General features: G+C 49.5%; 1 protein-coding gene across 1 annotated transcript in view; it reads right to left on the reverse strand.

The window, feature by feature from the left end:
- The window catches only part of LOC144139726 (multidrug resistance protein mrp-7-like), a 51,375-nt gene extending 35,878 nt beyond the window's left edge, over positions 1–15,497 (reverse strand). Inside the window, exons 1-5 of the mRNA XM_077672008.1 lie at positions 15,276–15,497; positions 14,589–14,735; positions 11,076–11,236; positions 3,862–4,036; positions 188–364 (exon numbers count right to left, since the gene is read on the reverse strand). Of these exons, the coding sequence (XP_077528134.1) occupies positions 188–364; positions 3,862–4,036; positions 11,076–11,236; positions 14,589–14,735; positions 15,276–15,497 (882 nt within the window). The remainder of the gene's footprint in view (positions 1–187; positions 365–3,861; positions 4,037–11,075; positions 11,237–14,588; positions 14,736–15,275) is intronic.
- Positions 15,498–17,166: the final 1,669 nt, after the last annotated feature.

The following is a 17,166-nucleotide window of genomic DNA, read 5'->3' on the forward strand; positions in this document are numbered from 1 at the left end:
ACTGGAGGCAGCCCGGACAGGAGGTCTCCTGGACTTAGAAGGCTAACCACGCCCTTCTACCCCTTCCCTTTGTCTGAATAAACTTTTTGCAACCACCACCACTCTCTCTCTCTCTCTCTCTCTCTCTCTCTCTCTCTCTCTCTCTCTCTCTCTCTCTCTCTCTCTCGCATGAAACCAACGCACGCACCTTCTCCCCAACTTCCGTGAGGTCTCCCGCAGGCAGCGACTGGAGGTCCCTCGCCAGGTCGCAGGCTTCCAGGACGCGTCTATAGCGCATCGGTTCCATGCGCTTGCCGAACAGCACGTTATCTCGAATGGTCATGTTGAAGATGCACGCCGTCTGCGGTAGGTAGGCTACACTGCCCTGCGTCAGGAGACGTTGCGATTCCCGTAAGCATTTTCATGGGCAGCAGGACGAAAGCAGGTTTCGATTTCTAAACACTAGTGCTGTATTCATTGTGTGCAAAATAGCGCAAGATAGAGAAGGACCAAACAAGATGCGACTACATCGTAGCGTTAAAACATTTGTTGTTTTTTAATTTTTCCTTGTTTAACTTGCGTTGTTTTGTACATCATGGATCTGATCGATTTGAGTGATTGTAGGGTTTAACGCGCCGACGAAATGCAGGCGATGAGGCGCGCCGCAGTGGATGGCTCCGGATTAATTTTGACCACCTGGGGATCTTTAACGTGCGCCGAAATCTCATACACACGGGCGTTCTCGGTTTTCGCCTCCATAAGAAAAGCGGCCGCCGCGGCCAGGAAACGAACCCGCGACCTGGTGCTCAGCAGCAGAACGCCTTAGCCACTGAGCCACCGCGGCGGGTTACATCATGAATCTACGCCAGTTTCCATTCTTCTACAGGAGTTGTAGGTATACACACAACCTGGGGAGCGGTCTACACCTGCACAAGGTATTCAAGGCTGTTAGTTTCCCTTTGCACAAATCGTTAAGATGACATCTTTTGAGCACTGACGCACCAGTAGCCTTGTAGGTCAGTGTCTGTGAATGTCTGTAGATTAATCCACACACACGGCTGCCAAAGTTCATAACGTGATACGAGGTATGGAGTGATTTGGCACAGGAGGCGGCTAGATTTGCACCCTTCCTGCATAGAGGCACTCCTCACCTTACAACACCTTCCCTCCCGAAACAGCTCCCGGCACTGCACAATTACATTGCCCCGAGCAGTGTAATTATGCACGTTTGTACTTTCTAAAGAATCCATCCCCAAACCGTTGAATTTTCAAGTCGATTATCACGAAGCTGAAACTGTTCATTCCCGTTCATTCAGACTTGTTCATTCAGATTTGTTCATTCTCGGCTCCCCCGCACAAACGAAAAATCGAGGAAGCGCACACTAACCCGTAAGAGGAGGTAGCGAAGCCGTACGCAGCCTTCACGGCCATCACGAATGTTTAAGTCCACAATTGCAGCTGATTTGCTTCTTGTTCGATGCCGCAACGGCCTTTACTCCGTAACTGATGCTGTAAGTATAAGCTTCTGTGATTTTTGGAAGTGATAATCATTGGACGTCACTTTAGAGGGGCGTACGCTATGACGTGTTTTTCTCGTTCCGAGCAACCGCTGCCACGATTACAGCCAACGCTGGAGTCTTTCTCATTCCAAGCAAGTGTTGCCACGATTACAGAAAACGCTGGAGATTTTTTCGCCAATCTAGGCCAACCTCCCTAAGTGGGTATGCTTGGCTTGACAAACGTGCGCCGGGGACGCTGGGCGGTCCTCGCGAGGCACGCAAACACGAGTGCTCGACATTTTCGTGGTTTCGTTGATGGCCGGGCGGCCGCCGCGAGGCCCGCGCGCACGTACGCACGCTGGGGAATTTCTCGGTATTTTTAACTGCGGACACGAAAAATTACGATTTGTTAAACAGCTTCGCTGTTAAAACTTCCCCAATCAAATTTTGGGTGTTTAACGCGCCCAAGATACACCTGACCTATGAAGCGCGCCGTAGTGTAGGGAGTGAGATTAATTTTGAGTTTTGACCGATTGGGGATCTTTAACTCGTGCCGAAATCTCGACACGCGGGCGTTTTCGCTTCCCGCCTTCATCTAAAAAGCAGCCACCGCGACTGGGATCGAAACTCGAGCTCAACAGCACAACATTTCAGCCACTACGCCACCGCGGTTGGTCCACGCACAAACGAGCTTTATGTGTGTCATGGCAACCATATGGTACTAGGGGCGGGCGCTTATAGCAGTACATTTTCGAGGTCTAGTCTGCATCTATTACGGTCATTTCAGGCAATGAATAACGATTGTGCACGTGTCTGGAGCAGCTTTAGAGGCGGAGCACGGCTGCCCGGGTCCCTAGCGAAAACATTTCTGGAACGTACTGAAACACTTCTGAAAAGCTAGAGCTTGCTTCGAGATATTCTTTAAAATAAGGTAGGTTTTTTTGTTCCGTCTAAAGCCATTTGGCGTTGATTTCCAGAGAAAATTCGGTGCCCTTCCAAGAAGGTGGATGACGACCGGAGCTGTTTGTGGGTTGTGGCTTGGCCGCAAATTCCCGCTCAAACCGCACCGTCTCGCCTGTGAAAGCGTTCAGCAAGATTGCAGCATGCCAACATCTTGCGTTTCCAGACTCGCAGTATTCGGGGTCTCGACGGGAATCGCTCGCACGCTAACTGATCGTCGTCGGTTGTCTTGTTCCGTTGCCTTCGCACCCATTGCATCCTGTTCTATTCTTTATAAGTAGGCTTCACTGTGGAACTCACGTGTGGCAAAGCCTGCTTACAAAAGCAAAATTACACCGATCTTCTGAAAGCGACTTCAGATTTAAAGGGACAGAGAGACGACAGATAGAAGACATGCACTCCACAAAAATCGGTTGTCTGTCCCTTTCCACACAAAAAAAATTCTGGGAAGACATTCACCTGGGGCAATATATAGCTATGCTTGTGTCAAAATATGAAGTTCCAGAGGCGATGAGATGGCCGGAGGTAGACGGTGCGCCGACAAGGGGAGAAGAGAAGCGGCTTTTCTTTCCCATCTGAGAAGGAGTTACATCCTCCCTTCGAAGTAGATTCAAAATAAAGTTATTCCCTCTCTCTCAGTCTACAACGCAAAAAGAAGGGGGCTATCTTGTACCAGCTATGCTGAAAAGAATTAAAGAGATAACACTTTTAAATGTCCACCAAGTGCTGAAAAAGGCACTGATAATCATAATGAAACTACGATAACAGCGTCCTTCTTTTTAGGCGAGAGCTTATCGGCGAAAAGGGCCAAACACACGTGCATAGGGCGACGCGTTTCCGCACGCGTTAATTCCCCCTCCGAAAACCTGTACGGCAGCCGAGAGGGACAGACACAAAGGCTGCAGGACCGGTTTTTGGAGAGGACAAAAAAACGCGTGCGGAAACGCGTGGCTCTTCGCACGTGTGTTCGGCCTCTAAAGGAACCCTGCAATGCTCTTTTTTCGAAATCTTAAATCCTCGCAGAACGTAGTGAACGAGCACATCCAGCACTTAGATTAGATGTCGCAAAGTACCTTAGGCGCAAATTACTGCTATATGCCCATTAGATAACCTGGAAACTTTCTCAACAGATTTTCTTCCTTCGCAGGCTTCTCGTTTTTAAAGCGCTGAACGGCGTAGTGGCTATTGGCCGGCTTTCTATCAGTTGCAGTAATAAAAGCTTTCGATAGCCGTTTTAAAGAAAAAGACACAAAAGCGAAGCAAAAACGGAAGGCGGATCTGCTGCGACGAGCAAATTACGCAGTGCGGCTCAGTGCTGGCAATACTATAGCTTTCGCAGTGCTTCGAGACACGAAGGAAAGAGCGAAAGCGCTTATCGAAAGTGCTGCAGGGTCCCTTTAATTTGAGGCTCGAGTGAGCTCACCTTGAGGTAAACGTTTCCCTGAAGGCGCCGCAGCTGGCCGAGTATGGCTTCCAGCAGCGCTGACTTGCCGCTGCCGACAAGCCCCGCCACGCCGGTGAGGACCCCCGGCGGGAAGTCGACGCTTATGTCACTGAGTGCAGGCTCCTCCTCATCAAGCGTTCCGTTGGATTTCTCTCTGGTGTTGGTCCAGGCGAATGAGCACTTCTCCAGAAGCACCCCACCTTTGTAACAATAATGACCGCCATTGCATTCTGTGTGGGTTGATAACCAACGAAGATTTTGAGCACACGACATAGACGTGACGCAAAATTTAGGTAGAAGGCAAAAGTGAATTTGATGTCTCTTGACCGTTGACGGAAGTTGACATACACGCACACTTATTAGATGCGGAGCAGCTTATGGTCGCGCCTGTTCCCTCCGCCGTTGTGCGGCCGCCGTTGTGTGGCGTCCACACCCCCACTGCGCATGCGCATCCTCCTCCCCTCCCTCCTCTCCCTCCTCTCCTTGTCTCATCTCCTCTCCTCTCCGGCATTCCTCCTCTCCTCTCCGACCCTCCTCTCCTCTCCGGGATTGCGCAACGAATGACAACACCTGCGGCTCCGCGCGCGATAATGCGAAGCAGCTTAGGGTTAGAGGCGCGACGGTACTCCGCTGGGGGCGCCACTGTAGCTCTTCGGTATAAATGACGCGAGCGCGCGCTCCGCTCCCCTCATTCTCCTCGACCCCATAACTGCTTCGCATACTACTCAGGGTTCCCCTACGGGGAGATGGTAATTTTTTTTTTTGAAACAACTGATCTTCAAAAGGATGATTACAGATAACTAATCTACCCACAATGCATGCACAAGTGAGTGACGAGGCGTATAAGCTTGAGATCCAAATCGTGTTTTGAACGGCGTGCTACTTTCATGGCGACCACGTGCTAGCAGTACACACACCGGGGCATTCGTTTTCCAACGCCTCGCGCTTCAAGAAAACGTGGAGCATCGGGAGTTCTGTTTCGCAAATGGAACCGAAGCAAACTGAACCCTGACATTCTCCTCCTTAATTTGTTGGCGGCACGGAAAAGAGCAGATATAGCTGCTCGGAGAAATCCGGACTCCCTTCCGGACAGGATCAGGGTTAACCGCCTTACAGCTAAAGCCCGACAATACCAAAAGGTTCTTTCCCGTGAAAGGTGGCTACGGTGGTGCGACGGTATGAATCGCCGTACATCAAATCGAACAGTTTGGAGCACATTCCGAGCAATGAAAAATGGTCGTCGATCACCCGATCCGGTGGCAAGCTCCCGCCTTGCGGCTCAGGAGACTCCAGAAGAATTTCCCGAACGGGCAGCTCGACAATTCTTCCCTCTACACGATGTGCCACACACGCTCTCCCAAGATCCCCCTCCTCCTGCAGCAGACACGGACGGTCTGGAGACTCCATTTAAACTTCCGGAACTACTAGCCGCTATTGAATGTTCCAAAAAGCGTACCTTCCCATGCCCGGATGGTATACCGTACGAGGTTTACCAAAACATGGAGGGAGATATCCTCAATACTATTCTGGCTATAATTAATGAAACCTGGACAACCTCAAGAATCCCGGCCGAATGGAAGCACTCAATAGTTATCCCCTTAGCTAAACCTGGAAAACCTCCTAACCGATTAGAAAATCTCCGCCCAATCTCCTGGACACTCACCATCTGCAAACTAGCAGAACGAATGCTGGCGACACGTCTTTCTTGGTGGCTGGAGAAGCATCGCAAATATCACCCAGCACGAATGGGGTTTCGTCCTGGTCTTGGCACGGAAGATGGTTTGGTGATGTTGTCCGAAGACATCTTGAATGTTTCCTCCTACAGCCACGCCATTTGTACAATACCGGCAACCGATATTTCGAAGGCGTATGATAATCTATCCCATGACGCTATCATACGTGCTATGCTTCAGTTGGGCCTGCCACGTCATGTGGTTGATTACGTGGCCGCCTTTTTAAAAAACCGTACATTCGCTGTCCGTGTAAGGAAGCGAGTAGGACTGTTTCACTCAGTGCGGGGTGTCCCCCAGGGAGCTGTGCTGTCACCAATACTCTTTAACATTGTATTTATTCACTTAGCGTGGCAGCTCGACACTGTGCAGCACACACGCTTCCTCATCTACGCGGATGATGTCACAGTATGGTCGACGCACAAAAACGTACAGATGCAGTATACAGCGCTGCAGAAGGCTCTTGAAGTTATCCAGGCATTTGCAGCGAAGGTTGGTCTAACTGTATCCGCCGAGAAGACGAAGTACATGACAGTCGCTAACAAATCTGGCCGCAAGAAGCTCGCCGTCCACCTTCCATCTATACGCATAGGCGCTCATCAGCTTGCTGGAGCAACAGAGCTCCGTATTCTGGGCCTGCATATTCACCAGGCCGGTACCGCTACAGCATGGCTGAAAGCAGTGAGGCAAACGGCGGCAAATACCATTCGCCTGATCCGCCGCATTGCGCCAAAAGCGGGTGGTGCAAGAACTGAGGTCACTCGTAGGCTGGCGTGCGCTGTGCTCCAACCACGATTGGTTTATGAAGCCCAGTTTCAGCGTCTAACCGTATCCCAACATGCTAAACCGGAAGCTATTAATAGAGAAGCCATGCGAGCCATCACCAGTCTCCCTCGAATCACCCCGATACCGGTCCTTCAGGAACAAGCTCAGCTCAACACAATTGACGAGCACATAAATCAACGCCGAGCTATGCGACTGCCAAAGTATGCATGTCTGCAGAACGGCCATGCACTGTACGACCACTTCAACCCGGGCAGCTTGGCACCTCCGGAAAGTCAGGATGAGCTTCCACCCTGGGGTTATACGATTATAACCTCCAACAAAACAAGCCATCTGCAGAGAAGGCGGACCAAGGAGGGTAAAGCGCAGCTCTCTCCCCTCCCAAATCACCCGGGACCAGACGATCAATGCCTCCTCTACACCGACGCTTCATGCACAGGAACGCATGGAGTCACTGCGTGGACCAGCCCTACTCATCCCAGCATCGAAGGCAGTATTCCCTACGCCTCTGCCACATGCACCCCAATCCCGCTGGAATTGCAGGCTATCCACGACGCCCTACTATGTGCAGTCGCTTCCAATGAAGACTTGAATACCATAAATCTTCGTACCAACTCTACGCAAGTGATCCACTATTTGAAACAGGTTGCGCAGACCCTCATCATCTGCCAACGCATCCACCAGCTCCACAGCAAAATGCCATCCAAAGTGGTTGTGTCATGGGTTCCCGGTCACACCAGTATTGCAGGAAATGAACGGGCTGTCTTTCTGTCACACAACTGCCCGGCCCCATCATCCCCGCCCAGCTCCCAAGTGACCCATGGGCCACAAGAATGGCTGCAAAGGAGGACCTTCGACGCCGAACGCGTGCTCTCATACCTCCGTGTTCGGTTCTCCTCCCCCTCAATCTTACCAGGATGGAGGAGGTTGTACTACGAAGGATCCGACTGGGCGTGGCTCTTACTCCTGCCCGCACGAGTGGATGGAAAGGGGACTACCGAGGACATGTGAAATGTTCAACCTGCTGTGAGGAAACGGTTCCGGCAGACCTTCACCACCTACTATGGACATGCCCTGGAACTAAGGACATTCGAAGAAAATGTTTGATGGCAGCAGGCCTAAATTTGCAGCAAGACACGCATTACCATCGGTGGCTCCATGGTCCTGCCTACCGTTCCCTACTGTACTATATCCGGGAGGCCAACCTAGTTTCCTGGATATAGATCGGACCCGCTTGGTGTCTACTAAGCCTTGAGGCTGTTAAATAAACGAACAAACAACAACAACAATAATTCAGAAGTCCACCTGAAATCCCTGCCTCAATTCTCGTCCATATTTTTAAAGCGTTAAAGCATGTTATAGGTACTAATCGCAAAATTGGTACGCGCGTTTGGAAGGAAAGCAGCTCGCAGCGCGGATATTTCTAAAAATTGAGCATGTGTGCAGGCGGGACTGCCTGTATTGAAGGTTTTACAACTCGCCATGTCTTAGGAAATATTTCCAGTGAAATGGAACGACTTATTTTTCCTCTTTTTTTTATTTACAGGGTGCTCTGAGAACAAAACTTACTGAAGCTGGGGACACATAATGGTTGTGGACTGCGAAGTGTCTTCTTTTCTCAACTAATATACGACTTTACAATTGGTTTAACCTAGCGATCGCCATAGCAAAGATAGCGGGAGTTATTTGTTAATACCGTAGGTTACACTAGCTTGGTTGATGATTGATTGATTTACTAAACCTGAGCTCTGAGGCGCGTCATAGTGGAGTTGACCCGTTTAACTTTGACCCCCTGCGTACCTTTAACGTGCGCCGAAATCTCGACACTTGCGCGTGTTTAGATGCGAAGCATCTCATGCTCGGGGCTGTGTTCCTCCCTCCCTCGTTGTCGTTGTTGTTGTCCGCCCTCCGCACTCTACTGCGCATGCGGGTCTCTTCAGCCCCGTCAGCGTTTGGACTGACGTCAGCGCAGTCCACTATAAAAATAAATAGTTAGGAGGCGCCCGGTTTCGATCCCACGACTCTCTGGCCGCAACGGGAGGTACGTGGCGCTCTTCCCTCTGAGCTACAAACCGAGACGGGAGGATGCGCTACGAACGCACCTTATGTCCTTCACTCATTCAAACTACGTCAAGAAGCTACTGATACAACGAAGGCAGGCGAAGCTGAACGTCACCGGAAACGAAGAACTGAAAACTAATGGGAAATTGCGTTGACCCCATGGCTGCTTCGCATACTACTCAGGGTTCCGCTAGAGAAAATGGTGTAGTTTTTCGCTCTTCGCCTCCATCAGCAATGCTGCCACCGCGGTCTGGATGGAATCCGCGTCACAACGCCTTAGCTACTGAACCACCGCGGCGGATCGAGTTACATTGGCGATTACTCACCTTGTTGCATGTCCGCTCTTCCTCTTCTGCCCGTAGTCTCTTCTTCAGCCATGAGCGTCTTCGCCATTCGTCGGAACCCTTGGGAAACCTGAAAGCGACGAGGTTTCTCGGTATATCGTTGTTAAGACTGCCATTTTTGCTTTGTTTAAACAGGACTCAAGCAACGCATGGCAACGAAACTAACACAGCGCAGAAAGCGCTTAGGGTTACTGTACACGCATACATGACGATGGTCAAATAGGGTTAGACTTATTCAAAAATCTAGCGTAGTAGAAAAAACGGCTGACGACTACTAGACTCCATAATGCGAAATTTTCCTGAAGCGCGAACTGCAGTATTTTCGGTCACGGCGCATAGCTGCTGCGTCTCCGGAAGCGATCGCGATATTAGCGAACGCACGGCGACATGCGCTACTCTGCCGTTATCTCGCAGCACGTCGCCGCTGCCGAGCATGTTGTTGTGAATCGTGTTTGTACCTCCCGCGCAAACGCCATGTTGTTCGGATGAGCCACGCAACGGGGACGACGACGAAGGAGCCGAAGGACCGATGAACTTGATTGATTGATTGATTGATTGATTGATTGATTGATTGATTGATTGATTGATTGATTGATTGATTGATTGATTGATTGATTGATTGATTGATTGATTGATTGTAGGGTTTAACGCACCGACGCAACGCAGGCGATGAGGCGCGCCGTAGTGGAGGGCTCCGGATTAATTTTGACCACCTGGGGATCTTTAACGTGCGCCGAAATCTCGTACACACGGGCGTTTTTGCTTTTCGCCTCCATCAGAAAAGCGGCCGCAGCGGCCGGGAATCGAACCCGCAATCTCGTGCTCAGCAGCAGAACGCCTTAGCCACTGAGCCACCGCGTCGGGTGACCAATGAACTTGCAGCACCCAACGCGTGCTGGGCTTCTGTGCTTTTTGTGAACGTGAAAAAACAAGACGCTTGCTTAAATGGATGCCTGGTTTCGCGTTTCCTTTCTCGGACGAAACTAGACGCCCAGGGCAGTTTTCGCACACGTGTCTGGCGGGGGCTCGGCATACTGCCCTCGCTCTCACACTTTCGGAGGAACGTCTCGCGCCGCCTTGGCAAACCGCCCTGCACCTCACAATTTCGCGGCACTCTCCTACGCCGTTTTCTTTTAGTCTTCGGTGTTGCCATCGCTCACTCGGTTACAACGACGACGCCGCCAAACCACTCTAGCGAACGCTGAAGTGCTGCGCACTCAGAATTAGCCCAGTTTCACTGACCTAACGTCGCCAACGCTGATGTTAAGAGCGAAGCAGCCTGGCGTCACAAGGCTGCTCGAAGCAAGCAGAACTGCTCGAAGCAAGCAGATCGATTCACATTCGAGCCAGTTCAGTTTGGCCGTGTTCCATTGCTGGCACATTTTACTGGGAACTTTCGTTTGTTTTGAACTTAGAACACTGCCAAGCACAAGGGGGCGCTTTTTGTATTTTGAGGTCATAACCTTTTTTTCAATGTGTATTTTTTATTTGTAATCGCGAAAATCAAGCAGCAATATATTTTTAATTAACAGAACAATGCAAATATCACTTATGTGTTGATGAATTAGCTCAAATAGGCCTAATATCTTCTGTTTGCACAACAAGGTTGCCAAGTATAAGCATTGCTAGTATTAAACTAGTAGTTTAAAAATGCTGTGCCTGTATAAACATCTCGTTCAAGGATTCCTTGAACCAGCTGCCCGTGTACTTGCCCTCCCCTTCGCTGGGCTATACCCTTTCGACCTCGCTGCGACCGCGTTACCACCCCTCGTCCCATGAAAGCCGCCTCGAACAAAATTTGCCCTGCTTGTGCGCTGTTAATCCAAGTGCGCTTAATGTTTATTCAAGGCCGGTTTTCGCGCCCAGCGCGCCAGATGAACGCGCACAGAACCGCACCGCAAGACAAAAGACATACGTTGCTTGGCGCAGTCGCCGGTCGAAAGGCGTGAACGCGCAGTGGTCTTGGATGCAGCCAGTGCCTCCTTGTACCATTTTCCAACGCAGCCCGCCTTACTCCCTCTCCTCCTCTCCGCACACCTCCCTTCGGAATGAACGAGTGATTAGACGCTTTCACTCCGCGCGATCGCTCAAGGTATGTCACCACCTTTGAAAAGACCTTTTGTAGCGTAAGCTACACTGGTCGAGGTTGAGCAGTCTCGCGTGGACGTTGAAGGGTCGTGCTGAGCATGCGCGAGCAGCATTAGATTGGATTGGCTTGGCTTGAATTTCATTGGATTGGATTGGAGTACGAGTGTGTAGATAATTGTGTCTGCACCTTCCCCGGTCTGCGCTTTCCAGAAGAGTGACGTCATAGCCGTGGCAGGCGCACTCGCGCTGGCGCGTGCCCAGCTGTGAGTCTCGGTTGCGCATTAGCCATGCCTGAAGCTGCGCCGGAGCCGCTTGATAGGCGTTTCCCGGGGCTCCTGGAGAGCCGTGCTGCGCATGCGCGAGGGGCGGTGACTGGACTGGACTGAATTCGATTGGATTGGATCGGGTTGGATTGAAAATTATTTTAGCAGCGGTAAGCATGATAATCAGCTAATCCTAGACAACCAGGAAAGCTAAGAATAACCAGCTGACCTTTAGCTCACGCTACGTATATACTGGCATAGACGAGCTAAGCCACCGCTAATGTATTTTAAAAAATATCCAATTTTTTTCTTGCTACATGTTGAAAGCACATGAACATTCCAAAATGTTCTGCAGAAAAAAATTATGTTCATATCTCAGTTAGTTCAAAAGTTATAGCCATTTTTCTAACAGCCGGTGAATGGTTCTGAAACCGAAACTAAAGTGGTGCGGTAACAGAAACTGATAACGCAGCGAATATCAGCTGCGTATATTCGAAATTTTCTACTAGCGTGTACTCTGATACGTAAAAGATTATTTAGGACCATTTTTAAGTTTTCAGTTTTCTAAATATTCCTTTAAATTTCCGGAAAAGTAAGCTGACGTGGAACATTTTCTCTGGACTTGCCCAGGCCTTAGAGACGCCCGAACGCAACACCTCCGAGGCACAGGGTTCCATCCTGGAAGACCCCCAGATCTAAAGCGCCGGGGGCCCCAGCACCGGTCTCTTCGCGCATTTTTGCGTGCTACGGGTGCAGTGTTGTACATATGAGAATAGTTTCTTATGCCATAGGGCAATCTTTCGCAAAAAAAAGTATGCATAACCGCACAAGCGTCTCTGCTATTTATTTTGCGGGGGCTTTATGCTCCTGCTGTGAATGCACCGGACTCATCATTTTTATAGATGTTATTCTCAGTAGAAACAATAATATCATAGCCTGCACATTTTAATAAAAAAGGCTTAGTTAAGTCCAGGCTAAAAAAATCACGCCATATCCACGGAATGAAGGATGATAAGTGGGGCGAAGCTCGAGAGGGGGAGATCATCGGTAACCGTAACTCTCCCGTGAAAGTTCGCCCATTACATCATTAAGAAAGACGTAAGACTGTGTGCGTACATTGTACAAATCAACTTTTATTTTCGGAGTCAATGCTCCGAGGCCCAGACCTGGTGAAAGACCCCGCGCCATCGAGGACTACCCCGCACCTCCACCACAATTTGTCACGTAGGATGGGACACAACGGTAAAGAAAGAACTTTTATTTAGGGTGAACTTGTGCCCGAACAAGACGAGAGGAAACGAGCAAAGGTCCTTGCGTCTCGTTTGATCTCCGAGAACGAGCACAAACAAACACACTACAAACTCCGGCATGGTTACACCGCCTAAGGCATGGCACCACCAGCCCCCCCCCCCCCCGCCCCCCCCCCCCCCAGTGCAGCCACTGCAACGCCACACTTAACCAAGAACATATATTGTGGGAATGCACTAACACCTCAGCACTCAGAACACATCACACTAAGGAGTGGCTGGCTACCGCCTGCAATCACCAAGATCAACGGGACCTGGTGGCCTTCATCCGAAGTGCTACCAGCAGCTGCCTGGACGGAGGCGGCTGACGGATGCCACCCCAACCACTGCGATAATAGACAAAAAATAAAGTTCTCTCTCTCTCTCTCTCTCTCTCTCTCTCTCTCTCTCTCTCTCTCTCTCTCTCTCTCTCTCTCTCTCTCTCTCTCTCTCCGAGAACGACTGCCTGCGTTCGTGGCGTGATCTCTTGCGTGATCTCCCCCTCGCAGTGCACGTGCGCTGGCGCCTCCGTTGGCGAACACAGACAAGCTCGCGCTCCCGGTGCCGCGTTTGCGCTGCCGGTTGCAGCCGGTTCTTGCGCGTGCAACGCGGCCCACTTTACGACATCTCCGAAAGCATGCGGCGGTCACGTACCACGAGACACAAGCGATGGACAGACCCATGGCTTTAGGAGCTTCGCCCCTAAAAGACGACAGAAGCGAAAGTTTCGTGATGATGGGTACACAGTGAATGCTCCAACCGAAGACCACGTGGACATTCACGTCCACGTGGTCTTCGGTTGGAGCATTCACTGTGTACCACGTGGACGTGAATGTCCACGTGGACGAGAATGGACGTGAAAGTTAGTGCAAACTTTGGGAACTTGGATAACAACTGTAAGGCGCGACTGCGAGAACCTTTACTGCAAGGTAATAACAATATATGTATGCGTACCCTATCATCTGTTTTTGACAACTGGCCTGGGTTGCCCAAGACGTCCACATGAGCCTGCCCATCCTTTTCTTTATATATTATGCTGTGTGATGATTTAACGACAACAGAAGTGCTGCAGATGTTTGGAGGGAAGGGGGCGTTGAACCTGGCCACCACATTCCCGTAGCTTGCTGTACCTGACACCAGTACCGAGTGAAGAAGATTAAGCGCCAATCGATGGGTGAGACGAAGCATACCCGCAAGAAAATACAGGCAGCAACATAAGCCAAAAAAGACCTTGTAGCGTATAAGGAGGGCCCTATCTATGAACCTGGTGAATTTCAATGTTCAATGGCAGGAGTAGCAGGTTTGTATACAGATCGAAAAGGTTTGTTCTCGTGTTTTTCAAAACTTGATTTCTCGCACTTTCTTCTTGCGCGACCAGTTGTAACTTAAAATGAATAATTCTTCTTCAATGAAACTTCACAGGCTCATTTATGTATTACTAGATTGTGCAATGTACTAGTATTTATAAAAACTGAGGGTAAGTTTTGGTGTAATCACGACTTATTTCAAGGAATGCAGACAAAAATGACACACTTTTTTGCTTTCTTTGGTATTTTCACTATTACTTTTCGTAAATATCGTGTGAAAAAATCTACTTGGTTGCACAGCACAGTTAGTTGGCCACCTCCGTACCAAACATTTTGAAATTTCTGCAATCCATTCAATAGTTATGAGTGTTCCCGTAAAGACCACGCTTGGGGTATTTTTTTGCCAATAACAAGGATAAATATTAATATTTTCATTATTTTTAACTTTTGAATATCCTAAAAGACGGTTTTTATGAGGTGCATGTGAAATAAAATTTAGAGGCCGAAATTTTAATTTAAAAAAAAAGGTGGCGACAAAACTCAAAGCGCTGGCTTGACCTTGGCTGTGCTTGAAGGTCGGATATTCTATACGGGGCGTTTTCTGAGCTTGTCCTGGAGTAATATAGCTTTCGCTCTAAAAGTTGGTAACTGCTCAGCATGAGTGATCGCTGATTAAACTAAATTTTGCATCCCTCTACATCTCTGTGTCTTGTGTTGTTAGTGTATTCGGCAAATACTTTACCAGTGCGAAGCTGTTCCTCGTAGAGGTTGAACTGACCAAACCGTATGCACAAAAAAAATCGTTTGCTGGCAAAACAGAACCGTAACTGCATAACATACGCACCATACTTGTGTACCGAAGCAGCGTAGCCGTGTTGACGAATACGGCATCCATGATTGACAGCATGTAGAGGGACGAAAAAGAGCAAGCTGCCGTTAGCCTCACTTGCTGGTTCACGGCAGCAAACGTGCCAAAGAGAATAATTGTCATCTGAAATTAGAAAAACAGCACTTCTGATAGAAGGCCAGGAAGCCAGCAGGAAAGCCAGCCCCTAGACACCCAGAGAAGTCGTTGAAACCATCATTAGAAGGCAAAGAATAAATCGCTTAAAATCTCAGCAAAAGTGGGCGTATGCTCAAGTTACAAGTGCGCGTTTGAGCTCGTTTCTCTTAAACCTTATTTTTTACAGCGAAGCTGTTATATGTTTCTTTCCAACAGACCGATGCGTGCGTGGCCATAGCACGTAGACCAGAAAACCTCGTTGCATCGATACAGCTAAAGATGGCTACGGGGAGCCCTCCCCCTCACCACCTGTTCGTCGTCGGGGTGCGCTTCACAGCTGGGACGCACTTTCTTCGTTTACCGCATGTGAGTCGTCTGCAGATGGCACTATAGCAATGTCTACGTACAAAGAAAAGAATAAACTGCGTAGAAAACTGGAAATAGTCCATGTGTGTCTCTCTGGCTGGTGACGTTGTCCAACTTCACATAGGTCCACAATATGAAGAAAAGAGAAGCTTGCGTTCTTACCACAGAGGACGATGACATCTGCAGCGTGTCGATGAACCCGTCCAGCAGATTGGCCAGGAACAAGAAGAAGCCCTCTTTCTCACGGAGCCGGCTCACGGCCTTCTCCACGGCCTCTTCCCAGGCGTAGAACTTGACGAGCCGCACGCAGGACAGGGTGTCGGTCATCTTCCCTAGCCGCTGGTCGCGGTATCGGACTATGCGGCCCTGTTGAGAGGTGTACATATGCTATTTCAACAAGTCAAATACGAGTTTATACTTTAATGCTGCTCTTCATAGCAGGAGGATGTCCTATGTTGCACTATAATATGATTTACACCCTTTTTGTTTATTGGTAACACCCTAACACTCTTTCAAAAAGCAAAGAAAAGCCCCTTTTGGGATGGTGTGATGAGCAATAAAACACCCTTGAAACGAGTGTATTCGTGTGTTCTTTCTAGACATCATAAAGACTGGTTCCTTTTGGTTTTCTCGCTAGTGTGTAAGGGTGTTAGATATAGACGGTGACTTACCCCTTTTAGGGTGTAAATGATTCTACAGTGTATATTCTTCGAACGTTGGGGCCATGGATGTGGAGTATAGGTGCTTAGAATGAATAGAGCAGCAAACTCACAAAAAAGAATGCCTCAACATCTCCAAACTAATACGAACTACTACTTCAAGGGCGCCATCATGTCCCACATCTGCCCCAGTCGTTTCACGTGCAGTTTCCCAGATTCCACCACCCTAGCCACTGCTCCGACCTAGTATTCTGCCCACACCACCCCTCCCCACTTGCTTCATCTACTCCCGAGCAGTGCGAGTGCGCGGCCACCAGCTCGGACCTGGAAGAGAGCTGATACAGCGGGTCACCCGAGCAGGGAGAGCACGTGGCTACGTGGACTAAGCAGGCCACCCAGCTGCTCTAAATCTACAACAAAAAATAAAACGTTTTTTTTTCTCCCTCTCCATGGCATCACCTGTTCATACCAATTATTAGAAAAGCCTCTTGGTACACTTAGTGCGCTTGGTACACCCTTGTGAATACCTAGCCGTAATCATCGCCCTTAAAAAATGTTTGCCGATCCCGCACCTACACGGGAAACGACGTACACTTTCACGGTCACATATCTGGCTTGGAAGGAGATTGGTTGTGGCATTTTTCAGTGTCATTTTACTTGGTATAGTTGCTGGCTTTAACAGCAAAGCTGTTTAAACTTGAGTTCTATCCATGCGTGGTGTCACTCAAGACTCGACGCAGCAAAGTGGAGAGGGGGAAATGCTAGGCCAAGAACATGATGGGAAATGGCGAGGAGGGAATGAGCCGACGAGCAGGTGTGGGGAGTGCGCATGCCGGCGTAGATGTTCGGGTGGGGAGGCGCGCATCGGGGATTGGCTGTGCCTAGTGATGACGTAACCTCTGACGTGAAGGTGTTCTCCTATTTGAAAGAGACGGAGTGCGCTCGGCGGCATCAGTGTCCGATCTACCGATAAAATGGGCAGATCTAAAACTAACCTAGTTAGAGCTAGTGAAGACCACCAGCTCCGCTATTTCCGCAGTCTTCATACCTCAATTGCGGTGGCGGCCTAATTTTTCAAGAACAGTGAGCTGCGGGCATTGTGCCGACAAATGCGAGACGCAACGAGAAACGTGGAACTTTCCATCAACCTGCCGGAGAAGCCACCTGCTCCAAGCGCAGAAAACGTGACACACGCCTTATATGTGACTTCCCCAGGAGCACCTCCCACACACAGCTAATCACTTTCCGGGCCCTTTGACATCTTGAAGTGACCCACTCTCGACCCAAACAGAAGGAGGAAAAAGACAAACCACAGCGCTAATGCTTTTGTCCGTGTAGAGAGTCCGTAACTTCAGTGTGTCAAGTAACAACTAGCCCAGTTGTCGATTCTTCTT

The sequence above is a fragment of the Haemaphysalis longicornis genome, unplaced genomic scaffold (genome assembly GCF_048455015.1).
Source record: "Haemaphysalis longicornis isolate Haplotype H1 unplaced genomic scaffold, Haemaphysalis longicornis Haplotype H1 scaffold_5, whole genome shotgun sequence".
In the NCBI taxonomy this organism is placed as follows: domain Eukaryota; kingdom Metazoa; phylum Arthropoda; class Arachnida; order Ixodida; family Ixodidae; genus Haemaphysalis; species Haemaphysalis longicornis.